At 46.4% G+C, this 14,937-nt stretch overlaps 1 protein-coding gene across 1 annotated transcript in view; it reads right to left on the bottom strand.

Moving 5' to 3' along the window:
- The window catches only part of LOC142583584 (beta-mannosidase-like), a 42,125-nt gene that overhangs the window by 15,371 nt on the left and 11,817 nt on the right, over positions 1 to 14,937 (bottom strand). Inside the window, exons 8-10 of the mRNA XM_075694073.1 lie at positions 14,075 to 14,379; positions 9,413 to 9,504; positions 545 to 723 (exon numbers count right to left, since the gene is read on the bottom strand). Of these exons, the coding sequence (XP_075550188.1) occupies positions 545 to 723; positions 9,413 to 9,504; positions 14,075 to 14,379 (576 nt within the window). The remainder of the gene's footprint in view (positions 1 to 544; positions 724 to 9,412; positions 9,505 to 14,074; positions 14,380 to 14,937) is intronic.

Raw genomic sequence — 14,937 nt, 5'->3', positions numbered from 1 at the left:
AAGAAAAAATGTCTTAGTATGCTGCCTGCTCATACTCGCTCACCCTCTTCACCCTCCCCATCCCCGGCAAATGCGTGCACTCCCCCGCCTCGCCCCTCACCCCCCAAAAAATATTTCTGGCTACACCACTGCATCAAATAGTCATAAAAACAATGCTCAACCTCAAGAACCCGGATGTTAAAAGGTACGCCGCCTCAAAGTTCCCGTCCCAACTTGCCATGACGTCATTGATTCTGACGGTGTCTGCCACTGCACAATGAATTCTGTTTTGGTAAAAATGAACTGCATCGTATTTAATTGACCCAACGACTGAACTTGGCAAATTTTAGTAACATTTTGTGCTCCACAATGGCCCAAGCGCGAAGAAATGCATTGACGTCCTTATCGCCACGTTGACGTGCCGGTGCAGGGCGTTCAGCTCGAAATTTTAAAAAAGTGAGAGCTCGGCCTTCGTTATCACAAATTGGCTCTTGAAACACTAGCTTATCAGTTTAAGCAGATTTAATTTTTGTATTTGTTTTCCCCTTAAACCAAGTGTTTATACCGTCGCCATAGAGCACGTCGTTCGGGTTGTCGTGAATGCCGCCGCTGAGTTCCGAGAGCAAACCGTTGGAAGGGGTCGAGCCCACGAAGGGCCGTGACATGTCCTCCTCGTAGACTATCTTCTGCAGAGTTTCCACGTACAGCTTGACGTAGTCTTCACGGTGTTCTGTCGTGAGGAGCCTGTATCATACAGCCAACAGGGGAGAGGGAGAGAGAGAGAGAGAGAACATAAGAAGCTTGCAACTAGCACCTCTATTCGTGATAACAGCTTAAGTGCATCTACATTACTATGTGTCGAATAACAATCAGGAAGAGGGGCGTGAAAGTATACACACGCTGAATGGACGAAAAAGACGGGCTTTCCTCTTTTCATGGCTATGTATCACCAACTGATCCAACAAGAAATACTCATCTGTCGAATGTCGACGTGTGCTTGTTAACACAGAAAATATGGCACCTTTGCTGCGGTGAGGGAAATATTAGGTAAGAAGGCCGTGATGTGAGAGAAATATTTCAGTGATGGAAACGTGTGGTGGTGATGAAAACAGAGCGTTGCGTGACGAAAAGTTTGCAGGTGTAATCGCGACGCCGCAATAGCCGCAACGAAAAAATTACTGACCCTTTTCTAGCCTGTTACTTACATTCGGTCATGTATTGCGCAGCTATCGTGTTTGATATACATCGTCAAGAAATTTTACATACACCGAACAGTCGCTAGAGCGTTGATGCAGCAGACTCCAGTAAAACCGAAACCGAAGGGACCACGCAGTAGTCGTTTCGCTTACCGGAAGAGTGGTTTCACAGTATAATTCCGACAACACGACACATCCTAATACATACTACTGCTGTTGGGAAGAACTGGCTGAAATTGTTTTATAAGAAGAAAGCTAAAATACCAAAACCGCGTTTCTTTTGTTTTGGGTAACTCAGAGTAAATAGTTTCTGCTCCCACCCCCAACCTTTAGCGACGGATCGTAAAACCAAACCATGTTCTTGGGAAATGGGCCGGGCTACCGGTCGTGCATAGCTGGTGGGAATATCCATACCTAAACTCTTGGTTGTTCTCTGGACCTTCAAGGCGACCCCGTCAACACACTAACTGTTGCTCTGCGACAGTCCAATAACCCGCCCCCTCACCCCGCCCCACTTCCTTCCCGAGCGACCAGGACGTCTTCAAAATATTTGTGCGCTGCAGTGTACACATTCGCCCGTTTTGAGGGAGGAATACGCAATGACAATAACGATCGCAATTATTACCTGCTTCGGCTCTTTTATAATATACCTAGCAGGATACTCATCCGCGTGGAACGCTTGTAACCTATCTTACAGTTTTTGAAGACACGGTCTCCTCGGAAATTTCAGACTGATTTGTGATTCGTGGGATCTAGGCGTCTGACCACTTTCGTCTAATCAAATTAGACTATTTGAGGCCTTCTACCACACCTAAGACAACGAAATAGGCGTTATAATGAAGCTTGGTACGGAAAAAAAGTCGCATCTTGTTAGCGTAGAGCTATGCATGTACGGACCAGGTAACAATGCATAATTAGCACAAAAATGGCGAAATGAAATCCACATGTGCTCGTTCGGACTGCGCGCCCCCATAAGTGGAATCGGAAGCGTGACATTACTGATCGAAAATCATGGGTCGATCCTGGAGGTAGTGCCGCCCAGAGATGTGGGCCGATCCCGAAGGCAGCGCAGTCTAAACAACAAACCACATGGGGTGGCGATAGTCCAGGACCCCTATAATCCAGGACTCCTACAAGATGGCTGCCTATCGGGACCGCCACACCAGTTGTTACTGGTCACACGGGGCCTAAGTCGGGCACCACGGGCTCCCAGTGTTTAGAGGTGGAGTTGGGGTTTCGGGGTTATGGGGACGTTGAATGTGTGAGGGCATTCCCATGTGGAGTGGTGCAGTGACGCATGTTTGCCGCAACGGGCACATTTGTAGTAGCAGATGGTAGGGTGAGTAGCACGATAGACTTAAATACGAATAGGTTTTGGCCTGAAGCTGCCGCCAGAAGACAGCGTCATCCCTATTGAGAGAGTTGTGTGAAAGGGGCATTGCTGGCGGGAGCGACGATAGAGTTGGAGTGTGTTGTACCGTGGGGATATAGAATCATCCTCGACATCATGTGATTCTTCGCATGATCTGCGCTGCTATGCCCAAGGGCGCAGTATCAAATCCCGGCTGGGGTGGTCGCATTTCGATGCGGGCAAAATGCAAAAACGCCCATATGCCGTTCATTGGGTGAACATTAAAGAACCCAGGTGGTCGATATTAAGCTGGAGTCCCCCACTGTGGCGTGCCTCATCGTGGATTTGGCACGTAAAACTCCAGAATTATTTTCTTCTCATGATCATGTCCATGGCGCCCGAATTACACGGGCTCGCGCGACAGCCTGAGCGCGCTGGTTTCGGCGAAGATGCTCGTGATCGGGAGCCGAGACTAATGGCTTCAATATCGGGCTTCTGTGTTAGAGGTTGTGTGTTCGAATCCTGCCATTGGACAATTTTAATAATGTTTCCTTAATTATATATTACGCGTTACTTTGTTCAATATGACGAGTTTACAAAGCCACGAAGCCGTTCGAAGCCAAAAGGACGAAGTTTAGGCAAATCCACGTACTTCCCCTAATTCCTATGCTGGCTGGTCCACCCCCCTTGCATCTCCCATAGACACTATCGTCACAGTTCCCTCTACTAATTATTGTATGAAACTCTATACGAGTAGGTCCTAGAGCTTTTACAGTGATAGACAGTGTTGTCATATATTTTGGCAAGTGTCGCTAAACTAAGACAAACGTCGCTAGATTTCCGCTAAATTTTGCTTAAAAATCGCTGTACTTGTCGCTAAAACTGTCGAGTGAACTTTAAATAACGTAGGCACTCTGGAAGTCTATAACGTAACCTAATCCGGCATAAATAATATACCGATTGTTTCACCTTTGTCTATAATATTCGTGTAGGGGAGGAATAAACAGTAAGCCTAGCCGCGGTAGGCACACGGCTTTTGATTTACGAACAAAGGATGAAACAAGCTGAATTTTCGCGTTTATCTTCAGATTGTGCGGTTACGAATCCAGGACGATTCGAAAACCAAGGAAGCCTGATTTTCTTAGCAAAAAAATTAAGGCACTTGGACCGTATTATCCCGGGAAATCTTGTAGCTCTAGGCGCTCGTGAAAGGAGAAGAAAATTCTTCAACGCACGCTTGGTCATGTGTTCTTAACACGGCGATGACAATTTTTGAGTCATTTTTGTGCAAGTCATAAACTACGCTTCTTGCGCCTCTTGATCCACCTGAAAGCTTCCTGCGGTATTGCTTGCATTGTTTATTGTATTGTTTGTTCGAAAGCCGTGAAAAACGGTAGGTGTGTTTTCAGATTAGCGGGAGCAAGCCCAGCCAGTCCGATATGTAGGCATTTCTACAGTCCGATCCGTCCAATTATGCAACTACCGCGTTCTAAATTTCACCATATATTTTATTGAAACTGTGACGAAGAAGATCGGCACGCTGAAAAGCGCCGTTGCCATCGCGTGGCTCGTACCCAGTTCGCTCTTTGGCTGCGCCCTACCTGCTGGTGTTGCGTGTGTCGCTGCTGCTCTACGACCTGAATAAACCCGCTTTAAACAATTAGTATTGGTGAATTAGTTTACTGCTATGGCTGCAAACGTTCACCAATCTAGTGTATTTTGTGAACCCGCAGAACCTCCAGTCTTAACGTCCATTCAAATCGATTTTGTCAAGGAGGAGGAATAAACTTTATTAGTAGAAATGAGCCGACGGTAAAATCGTCCGAGGTGGGCGGCGTCCCTAGTCCAGGATGCCGTGGGCCTGAGCCGATAGCTTGGCCCTGCTCACCAGGCGATGCTGGTCTTCAGGGCTCGAGCTTGTCAGCTGGGCCTCCCACTGCTCGACGGTTGGTCCGGTGATGGGCGGTGTCGATGGGTTTTGTTGACATTCCGATACCATGTGGTAGAGGGTATTGGGCGTAGAGCAGAAGGCGCATTTGTGAGTATAGCTCGTAGGATACACGGCGTGTAGCAGGGTGCCGGGCGGCAATGTGCCGGTCTGTAGTTTTCGGAAGATCACCGCCTCTTCTCTTGTCAGCTTGGGATGCGGGGGTGGATAGATCTTCCTACCCAGTCTGTAGTGGCTCAGGATATCGGCGTATCTTTTCGGTACGCTATCTTGTTGGTCTACCGGTACTCGTGAACCCGGTGGGATAGCCCGGAGAATGTGATCTCGGGCAGCGGCATTAGCTGCTACATTACCCGCCAGGCACTCGTGTCCCGGGGCCCAGGCAATGTACAGTTCTGGAAAATTGTCTCGTTTTTCAAGGATGCTCAGAGCTTGTTTGGAAATGCGGCCCTGTTGGTAATTTCTACATGCTGTTTGTGAATCGGTGATGATTGTGATTTGATCTTCCTGTCAAAATTTTAAAAAATGCATTATATGAGCGCAATGTTCGAATGTTCGAAGCTGAACACCAATGTTCAACTTCGAACATTCGTGTGCTGTTGGCGTAGTCAACCCATGCTACGGTGCATTCATACACCGGCGATAGACTGGACATAAGTATGAGTGTGAGTTGAGGTCGATGTATGTAGACAACGTGCGATAAACTTACAATGCCATGAAGCGGCGCTACTCCCTTTGCCAATGTGCAACGAGCGGTACTCACTCTTGCCGACCTTCCGTGGTTGAAGCACTTGGAGTCGTTTCTTTGGAGGTTACCCATAAAACGCTCGCGAATGAGTGGATATTTTTTTTTATTCTCGAGGAAAGAAGCGCATCGCGAAAGACCGGCAACACAGCCAGTCCTTGTCTAGCAGTACTCCGTGACCTTAGTCACACAGATATATTTATTTCCATAATATGTAAGTCACTATTTTTGCAGCCAACTACTGCTCTGGGCGATCTTCCCTTCCTCCGTTCCACATATTGCAGCATGAACCGAGTACAGTGCGTCAGCGTTAAACCGGTTGCATATCCCACAGCTGATCGCACAGTAACAGTGCAGAAGCGGTAATGGTTTCGCATTCGTGCACTTTCGATTGAGGTAAAAATCGGCGGACCGCCGAAAGCACCATCTTGCTCCTCTAGACTAGAGCACTAGTGGACCAAACTACTCCGCGAAAAGGGTCTGTACTTTCTTCACAGCTGACTGAAGCTGACTTAATAAAAGTATAACTTACAATTCATTCGTCCCTTCTCAGAACCCGCTATCGTTTGTTCTCCCTGTATTACTTTTTTTTTTGTGCTTCCAATATATCCTTTTCTCCCAGGCGTGTGTCCTATTGGAGGTATGCCAGACCAGCAATAAAAGCGCGAAGTTGCTCCAGCGCCTGTGTTCTTCCGTGTTCCTATAACTCTGTAGCTAGCGCTATTCGTTCGGAATGCTGCTTTAATACCAGATGTCTAGCAAGCCGAACTGACACCGATTGCTGTTGGTAAGGAAAGGGAAAAAAAACTATTTCGTAGATGTATACCAGTTTGAGCAACTGATACATCAAAGACAGCGAAGCTGCATAAGTTCTTTTCTTGGTGATTATTCGTCACCGATGCCCTGGTCATGTGTGACCGGAACTCCCACAGGGGGAGCTCCGAAGCTCCCCCACAGGCTGCATTGCTGGCGGTGCTTTACCACTGACATTCGCACAAATGCCTACCAGACCTTTAACGTGACGCAGGTAAAACAGGACGGGAAAAAAAATTATTGGCCAAAAATACCAAGCATCGAAGGTGTTGTCTATTTGTGTGGTGTATGCAAGCTAACTTTTATTTTGTAATCGTCGATAACTACATTTCAGGCAAAAAAAAAAAAATAGCACCCCGACGGAGGGTTTGTTGCTGATTGATACTGAGCGCGCCGCCACGCGTCTCCCATCGCTCGAAAACGGCTGCGATACTCCCCTAAACAGCTTAGCTGTAAACCCTTCAATTAAAGCAGTCTTACGCCCCTATACTATCCGCATCTGCGCTAAGTAAAGGCAATATGACACCTAAACGAAGTTCCCCCGAGAAGATTTTACGGCTATACGAAGACGGTTACAACGAGCAAATATGCCGTTCGGCGAAAGCGGTGCCAGTTGGAAAGGAGAGACGGGAAAGGGGGAGCGTTGGGCACTGCACACGTCATCCAATGGAGTTCGCAGATGTCTACGTTTAAAAAAAAAAAAAGAAGGAACGAAAAAGAAACCCTCTCGGGCATTGTTGGCACAGCATTAGCCCCAGTGTCTGCCATAGACACTGAAATAGTGGCCGCGACGCAGTGCTACTCGAACTGCTTTGGACGAGTTAGCCAAGCTGTCAAAAGGAGTGGACGGCGAAATGTGTGCTCTTTAGGGAGCCATGCAGTCGGCCTTGCGAAAATGAGGCGCTCAACCTTACCACCCGATGGCAATGTTCTCCCTCACTCTCTCTCTCTGTTTCTCATATTTATTTATATATTGTTTATAGCAAGACAAGAAAAAAAGAACTTTGGACTCCTCTCTACTATCAAAAATAAATTGAAAGCTACATGATGCGAGGGTCGACGACTATATACGGAGCCTATACACTATCTGGATCGTATTTGGAGTCTTGGCAACGAACAAGTTTGCACGGTACTGTTTGACACTGATATTTGACAGGAAAGTAGTATACGTGCGTGAACTACTTCATCGCCTCTCGCTCCCACTTCACAGTGCAAAGCGAGCGATCAAACTAAGTTCCGAGACGAAGGTCGCAGGTCTCGAACTGCGCGCAAGTTTATACAGCGACCGGATGACTGTGTTCACAGGAAGTTCGTGCTCTCGAGATATCCGCCCCCTGTGCTTACGCGTCCTGGTCTCGTCAGCGTTGGAATCATGCTTGTGAGTCGTTTCCTGAGAATAAAAGAAGCACTAGGCGCGATTTTGAGCAACAGCATATTTGCGCCTTCAGCCACTTTCCATAGTCGCTGGTTGGGGACGGCGTCTCCAACCTAAAACCAGCTACTTCGCCGAAACATGCGGAGAGTGCGAAGTACTTGAGCGGGTGAGCGTTCCTCACAGGCCTGTCACCGAACGGTATCGATGCCGACGAACCAGAAGATGTGGTCGTCTATACTGGCCCTGCTGATGTGCCGGTGACCGGTCTAGTTTCAAACGAAACAACAAGCAGTACATAAATGTTCTAATTGAAACAAATATCTACCTTCAAGCCCATAATTATTTTATCAAAGTGATTGTCTTCCTCCGCGGGATTTGATGTGTCTGCTCGGTCAATTTCTCGCTGAGTAAAGTGAGCCGATAACGCGGACAGCCTAAAAGTAAACTTGGCCCATCCAGGAGATCAGATAGTCAAAACTGGGCTCAATCGGCAGACTGTGTATACCGCGGTCACGTGGGTGAACAGTTCCTTACTCGTGGTTGGCAATAAAGTTGCACGCGTGTCACGTGTATTCTTGCATAGCATTCAGCTTAGAGTTTTCAACAAAGTTTCGCTTAACGTTGATTCCAACAGGTGCGTTGAGCCTGCCGTATTTCCTTGCATAAACATAAAGAAGTGAAACGGAATATCGTGGTTTCGTAATGGGACGGCATGAAGCCAATTATATGCTAGAATAAACAGGGGCAAGCAAGCACGGTGATAATGTAACGAAATCAGCGAAAGTTGCTTCGAAAAACACAATGTGTAAGAGCCTGCATGATTGAGCGAACAATCATACATGAAGAGGGGGTGAGGGGAGGGGGGGGATGTATAAAATGAAGTTATCTAACGTCAGTGCTATTACTATTTAGCAGAGAAGAGCTACAGCTTAAGCATCCACCTCTTATCGTTTAAGAGTCAAACTCAGGCTTCCTTTTTACTGTATCGATTTGGAAGCACGAAGAAGAAATACATATATATAAATATAATAGGAATGTAATAAACAAATACATTCATCTTAGCTCATAGTTTGGAAAAGCTTTCCAACACTGGCCTTCTCGCTGAATAAAGGCGACCGAACAATTAGTAAAATAGTATTATTGAAAGTTGAAGCAAAGTACGCATTGGAATGTGTCTTCTTGCCGCTATCGGATAATTATGTCGTTGTTGTATCCAGCCATAATCTATGCACCCAAAGAAAACAGAAGCGTCAGCTGTACCCGGTAGACGTCAAAACACCGACTTTACTCGGGCGCTACCGTTTCCATCAAGTCGCCGGCTTGCTCAAGACTGAGTACGCATCGATTCTTCAAAGAACCTTGCAGTGCCAAAAAGAAAGTGCATTCAGCTAGCAAAAATAGAACGAATTTCATATTACTCTAGCTCTCGTGGTGCAGACACAAACGTGAATATTTGTCATTTGACTTTACATCACATGAAATGCAACAAGCTCCAAATGCACATAGTGTGCCACTTCGTAGTCACAATTACCCACACCTAGTCCAAACCAAAGCCAATAAGCCGCAACGTTCTTGGCGTTCGGAGGTCTGGGTTGCCAACTTTCGCAATACTTCTTCGTGGAACCGCTCTCCTAAACCATCTACTCAACATCATATTCATTCTTAACCCTCGCCTTAGAGTGCAAACCAGGACACAGTTTTTTGTATATAAATGTTCGTCCCTCTTTCCTATAAGGCAATACATGCTGTTACCTTTTTTTTTTCGGATCCTCTTCGGTGTTCTTCGCACACAGAGCGCATGTATTTATTTGACGTACTGCACAACCCTTCACGATATCCCTGCGACTCTAGGGACATCAGGATACCTTAATTTCTTCCTCGCAATTCGCCCTATTTGACAGTTAACACAAGACATGGCATCGTCATATTCCGTTCCATAGAAGAATGCCTTTGGTACGCGGGGAATCTCGGCTTCGGAAAAAGCGGATAATGATCTGCCACTCACTTCCACCAGTTGTAAGCCAAGCCGAGTTCGTTTTCGCTGTTTCCGCACCAGAGAACTAGACTGGCGTGGTGACTCAGACGCCGCACCTGCAAACGTCACCGCCTTTTAAGTTTGCTGCACAAAGCTTGACCAGTAACACTCGTATAAGAACGAACGATACCTCTCTTCATGCTTTTGCACATGCAGCGTCAAATATGTTACCTACTATAAGTATGTAAATGAGTTCACTATACGTGTTTACCGACGCCCAGGTATTGCAGATACCTGAACATTTTAGGCTACAAATGAAGGGGGGGGGGGGGCGAATAAATATATGGTTATTCCTTGAGCCTACAAGATTTTCTTGTTTCTTTTTTGTTTACTGGACGCTTTAGACTGATAACAGCGGAACAATCATTCCACTATTTTCATCCTAAGAAGAACGTTTTCGACCAACTGATTTAGTGTCGTGTCAGCCTGCAAATCAGACTTCAAGGTAATAAGTTACTTTCGAATACTTCACCAAGCGTACACATATATACACAAAAATATTGCTAAATAAATACATCAAAACCAATTCTACTTGCGATTCCAATGCTGATTGTATCATTGCTCATTGCACAAAGCCAGAATATTTTGTGCGCAATGTCGTAACGTCACACGAGAGTACTTTCGATGTACAACACGCTAACCGGCGAACTTCTTGAACGTGTCACACTATGTCCATGACTGCGTTCCCTTCTGCCTAGCGACTTTATTTCGCCGTTAACAGTTATGCTAGTGGTTTCTCTAGAATCACGCACGCTGACCAGCAGCGGTCTTTTACTTCCCAGTTTTAGTGCGTTAATTAGAATCTAATGCTCGAGAATGAGCGGGTTTCCTATTTCAAAAATTAACATGTTCGAGATGTTATTTGCAAAACATGGAGAGTAAGCATTAAGTCAAATGATACCATCCTCGTTAAATGGCTAGACTGGCACAAAGTAAACACGCAGTGATCGAATTGATAACTCAATGGTACAGCTAATCTACCTTAATTATTATTAGGGTCACTGTCAGAGCATTCAGAGCACTTGATTATTGCGACCACTTCTCGAGAAAAAAAAACGGGCTGCCTTACACAACGCAACATGCAGAAAAGCTCCATTACAACATTTCTTCCGCCGACGACTGAAATTAGCACCTTCATTGTAAAATTTCCTTTCTCATCAAAGCATCACGTCAGTATACGACTATACGGTATCATCTAAACGTGGCCAAAGCTTTAAACAAGTGGCTATCGTTGTTTTCCCGTAAAGGGCACTCTGCCTCTACAACGTGTGGCACTTAGTAGAATAAGGAAAGGAGCTCTATGCCGAAAAAACTGTGAACGAGTACCATGAGCCCATCCTGTCATCACTAAGCTATCATAAATATGACGTATTCTCGCAAATTTGGCAACGTTAGTGTAAGGTATGCGTTAAGATGGCTTGAAATAGCCTAGGATCCTGTAATCTGAGACAAATCGCATTGGAGGAACCGTGTAAAAGCTCACATGATCTTTTTTCCGGGAACGCGGCATAGGCCACAGCTTACGATGTAGATTACTACGAACCACCATAGCTAAAACACAAAGATTACGGTGCCGTTCACGTCACCATACAACACGTTGTTTGTACACGACAAGTGCCTTTTGTTTGAACCATGTCAGACGGCGGCTTGTAGGCTATCAATTCTTCCTCAATGTTTGCTGTGTCGATACGCCTGGCGCCGGCAGCGGCGGGAGGGGTACCGTGTGGCGGAAAGAAAAACGTTTTATTCTTACTTTCCACTTCTAGACTTTGGCAAACTTTTTTTTAGTGGGAATACCACACCAAGGCTAGACGCGAAAAAAAAAAAAGAGAAAAGAAAAAGAGCGACCTCCAAGCCAAATAGCTAGTACAGCCTCCAGCCTTCGGAGTTGGCTGCCATGAACTTTTAGCCGTTCTCATTTCACACACTATAGATTCACTCATCCGTAAAACTCGTGACTTAGCTGTTGTTCTTTTTTCTCTCGGGGCCTGTCGTCCTTCCATCTCGGGCACAGGCGTTGCTTACTTAGTCCGCGTTTCACGCCTTGCCAGCGACGACTAAAAGAACGGAAGCTGTCCATCAAACTTGGCGACGGTTACTTCCGGAAATCTGGGAAGGCCACAGCCACGTTTCGACCGTCAGCTTATCATGCCGCCCGCTTCCGCGAGGGCTTATCGCTTTTCCGCCCTTCTTTTATGTCACCCCATTGGTCCCGTTCATGCCCTTTGAATGAACGTCATCGACAGCAAGAAATAAAAATGAAATCGGGTAGTTTAGTGATCCCAACTCTGGCTTTTATTGTACGCCTATCATATGTCGAACACTAAAAGGCAAGCGGTAAACTTGAAAATAATGCCTAAAATACCCTTCTATGTGAGGTACGCACTGAAGTTATCAGCGTCGCCATTTTGTCGCTCAGTCAGCACGGCCCCCGAAAAGCTAGGCGTTATTTACATCCGCTTCTCTCCAGCAGCACCGTGGAAGCTCCAAATAGGGCTGCGCAATGGCGTACGTGACGCCTTGTGAATACTCCCTATAACTCAGCGAGCGTATTTTCATACCCGAACAAGTTGGACTTCGTAGTAAGAAAGAAAAAAGTTATAATAACCTCTGCGAGCATCAACTTCCTTATCCTCAAAAGTTCGTCGCAAGAGAGTGCTATACGAAGGACATTACTCTCGTGGCTTGTTGGCACCGGCTATTCTCAGCAACTCAAAACGCGGCGCAGTTGTGTGCGAGGAGGTCACTACAGCCTACAGTGAGGCGACGCCATAGAAATGAAGGAAATCAGCTGATCGCGTTGCGCATTTCTCCCACGAAGTCGGGAAAGATGGAGTCGACCGACACCGTCCCCACGCTACTTCTGGATGACTTCCATTGCAAATACTAAGCCAAGTAGCAGCTTAGCAGGGTACACAAGGACTTGACGCTGAGGTGACGACCATAGAACTTGTAACTGAATCTAGAAAAATATGAACAGTCATGAAGTAACTGCGCATGCGCTGGTCATAAAGGTGCACATATAGGATCTACAGGGAGTTGGGTAGACCCTTACAGGATATATAAGGCCACCCAGTCGATGAATAAGAGCGGTAGGTAATCTGATAGATGATCACTTCTAATGGCATCGTCCTCGAAACGGGTTGGCGACAAATAGGCAGCTAGCCTGCGTGACCTAATCAGGTTTTGCTATATCGGAGTCTAGCATTTTACCTGTATTTATTTTATCTTGTAAAGTTACCTATATATATGCCTATAATGTCCTCGGCCTCATCTCTTCCCTGCTTTTTTTTTTTTTACGTCTCTTGGTTATCTCCACCGCTGACCAGTTAACGTGTCCACCAGATATGGACGAGAGCACCTCCGGAAGGTGGACGTTCCCTAGGGTTTTGGCTGGGGGAATATCTGCGTATTCCATTACACTGTGCTCAGTCTTCACTGCCTTTTCTTTTTTTACAGCGAAGATGTTAGCCTCTAGCTGGTCGGAATTTTTCATGTCCGTCAAAAAAATTTAACCGAAAAAAAGTTCATATATCATTTGGAATCAGGCATACAGCACACCAGCTCAGTATTCATTTCAATAAAGGAAGGCACAAAATAAGCGTCAAAACCGCATGATGTATGATAAGGCGTCTGTGAACAATGCGAGTCACGTTCCTTCTCCCCGCAGGTGTTTCCCGGTAAAGATTACGTTTGCATAACCTGCTGCGGTGGGAAAGGGGCAACAGCAGCATATGGATCAGTGAGGGACGGCACCAAACTTCATATATAAAGGGAACTGCCTGGCAACTCTTCAGTTCATTGTAAGACCGCTATCTGTAGACCAGGCGAAGTTAAGACTCCCAAAGAGCACCTGAGTCTCGAAGAGGGCAAAATTGTAATTTTCACCAACGCTGTCGTGCGAAGACTAGGCCGAACAATAAAACATTTCATATCCCCACGAACAGCATTTGAGTGGTTTTCTAACAGCTTCACTGGCCATCCACTTTCACAGGGTCGGGATGGTGTCATATTTTTTTAAATATTTTTTTGCGAACACTTGCTCCTGTACGCGTTTTGTCCTCAGACCGAAAACTCGGGCCTCTAAACGCAAGTACTTTGTGTTATTGTAAACAATTTCTGCCCAGGTTCTTTATTTGCCGTCGTTCTAAAACTCGGATTACTTTTTCTATCCGTTGCATTCAGTTTACCGTATTCGTTTCTCTAACTTTCTTTTTAATAAATGACAAGGCTGATACTCCGTCTCTGCCCGTGTCAAGATGCCACCATTGAGGAATGTGTCCGGGATCGAAACACTAGGCCGGTATAATGTAAAAGTTCATTTTACTCGATTCTCTTACTTTTGTATCACAAGCCCTTTACAACAGGCGAATCCCGCTGGTAGCGGGGGCGAAGCAGGGCTCAGACGATTGACAAACATGTCGGAAAGGAATAGGGTTGATTGAAATAGAATCCTTACATCATCCAGCCCTGGCTAGCCTGGCTTCGTATAGGAGGACGATTAAACCTGGGGTGCCTGTGGTCTCGGCGTCCTTCTTGTGTGTGTGTGTGCGCGGGGGGGGGGGGGGGGGGGGTGCGGCACGGCTGTGTCTGGGAGCCCACGGCTCCACGAGGTGTCAGACGAGTGCTCACCTGCTGCCGCGCCTCCAGCGCCACCGAGTCGAGGAACGCCGGCGTGGCAGGGTAGAGGGCGCTGGCGAAGGCGAAGTCCTGCCAGATCATGAGCCCCTTGCGGTCGGCCATGTCGTAGAACACGTCGGACTCGTACAGGCCGCCGCCCCAGACGCGCAGGAGATTCATGTGCGCCGCTGCGGCGGAGTCCAGCAGCGCCTCGAGCCGCTCGCTGGTCACGCGGTCCGGGAACGCGTCGGCCGGCAGCCACGCGCTGCCCTTGGCGAACAGCGGCAGCCCGTTGACTCGGAGGAAGAACGTGGCGCCTGCGAACGTGGGCGCATATGCTATATGTAGGGACTTGAGCCTTCTTTGCTTGACCTTTCGGCAGGCAGGCAACGCAAAATAGGCGCGTATATATATATATATATATATATATATATATATATATATATATATATATATATATATATATATATATATATATATATATATATATATATATATATATATATATATATATAAACGAGAAGAAAGGGGGTTAACAGAGGGTCCCGATTTTATTAGTCATATCATAAGAAGCCAACAAACATTGACACCAAGGACAACATAGGGGAAATTACTTGCGCTTAATAAATGAAATAAAAGAAACGAAGAATTAATGGAAAATAAAGTGGATGAAAAAACAACTTGCCGCAGGTGGGAACCGAACCCAAAACCTTCGCATTTCGCGTGCGATGCTCTACCAATTGAGCTACCGCGGCGCTGTTTTCCCATCCACTTTCTTGGGTATTTATGTGTCCTAGTAGAACCCTGGGAGTGTTAGCCAGCGCCACCACATACAGACCTTGGCGGCGGACGTGGGACGTCCTTTTTGTCGCAGG

This window comes from Dermacentor variabilis, chromosome 5 (assembly GCF_050947875.1).
Source record: "Dermacentor variabilis isolate Ectoservices chromosome 5, ASM5094787v1, whole genome shotgun sequence".
Lineage (NCBI taxonomy): Eukaryota > Metazoa > Arthropoda > Arachnida > Ixodida > Ixodidae > Dermacentor > Dermacentor variabilis.
The sequence above is the reverse complement of the archived record's forward strand: the minus strand, read 5'-3'. Positions and strand labels throughout refer to the sequence as shown.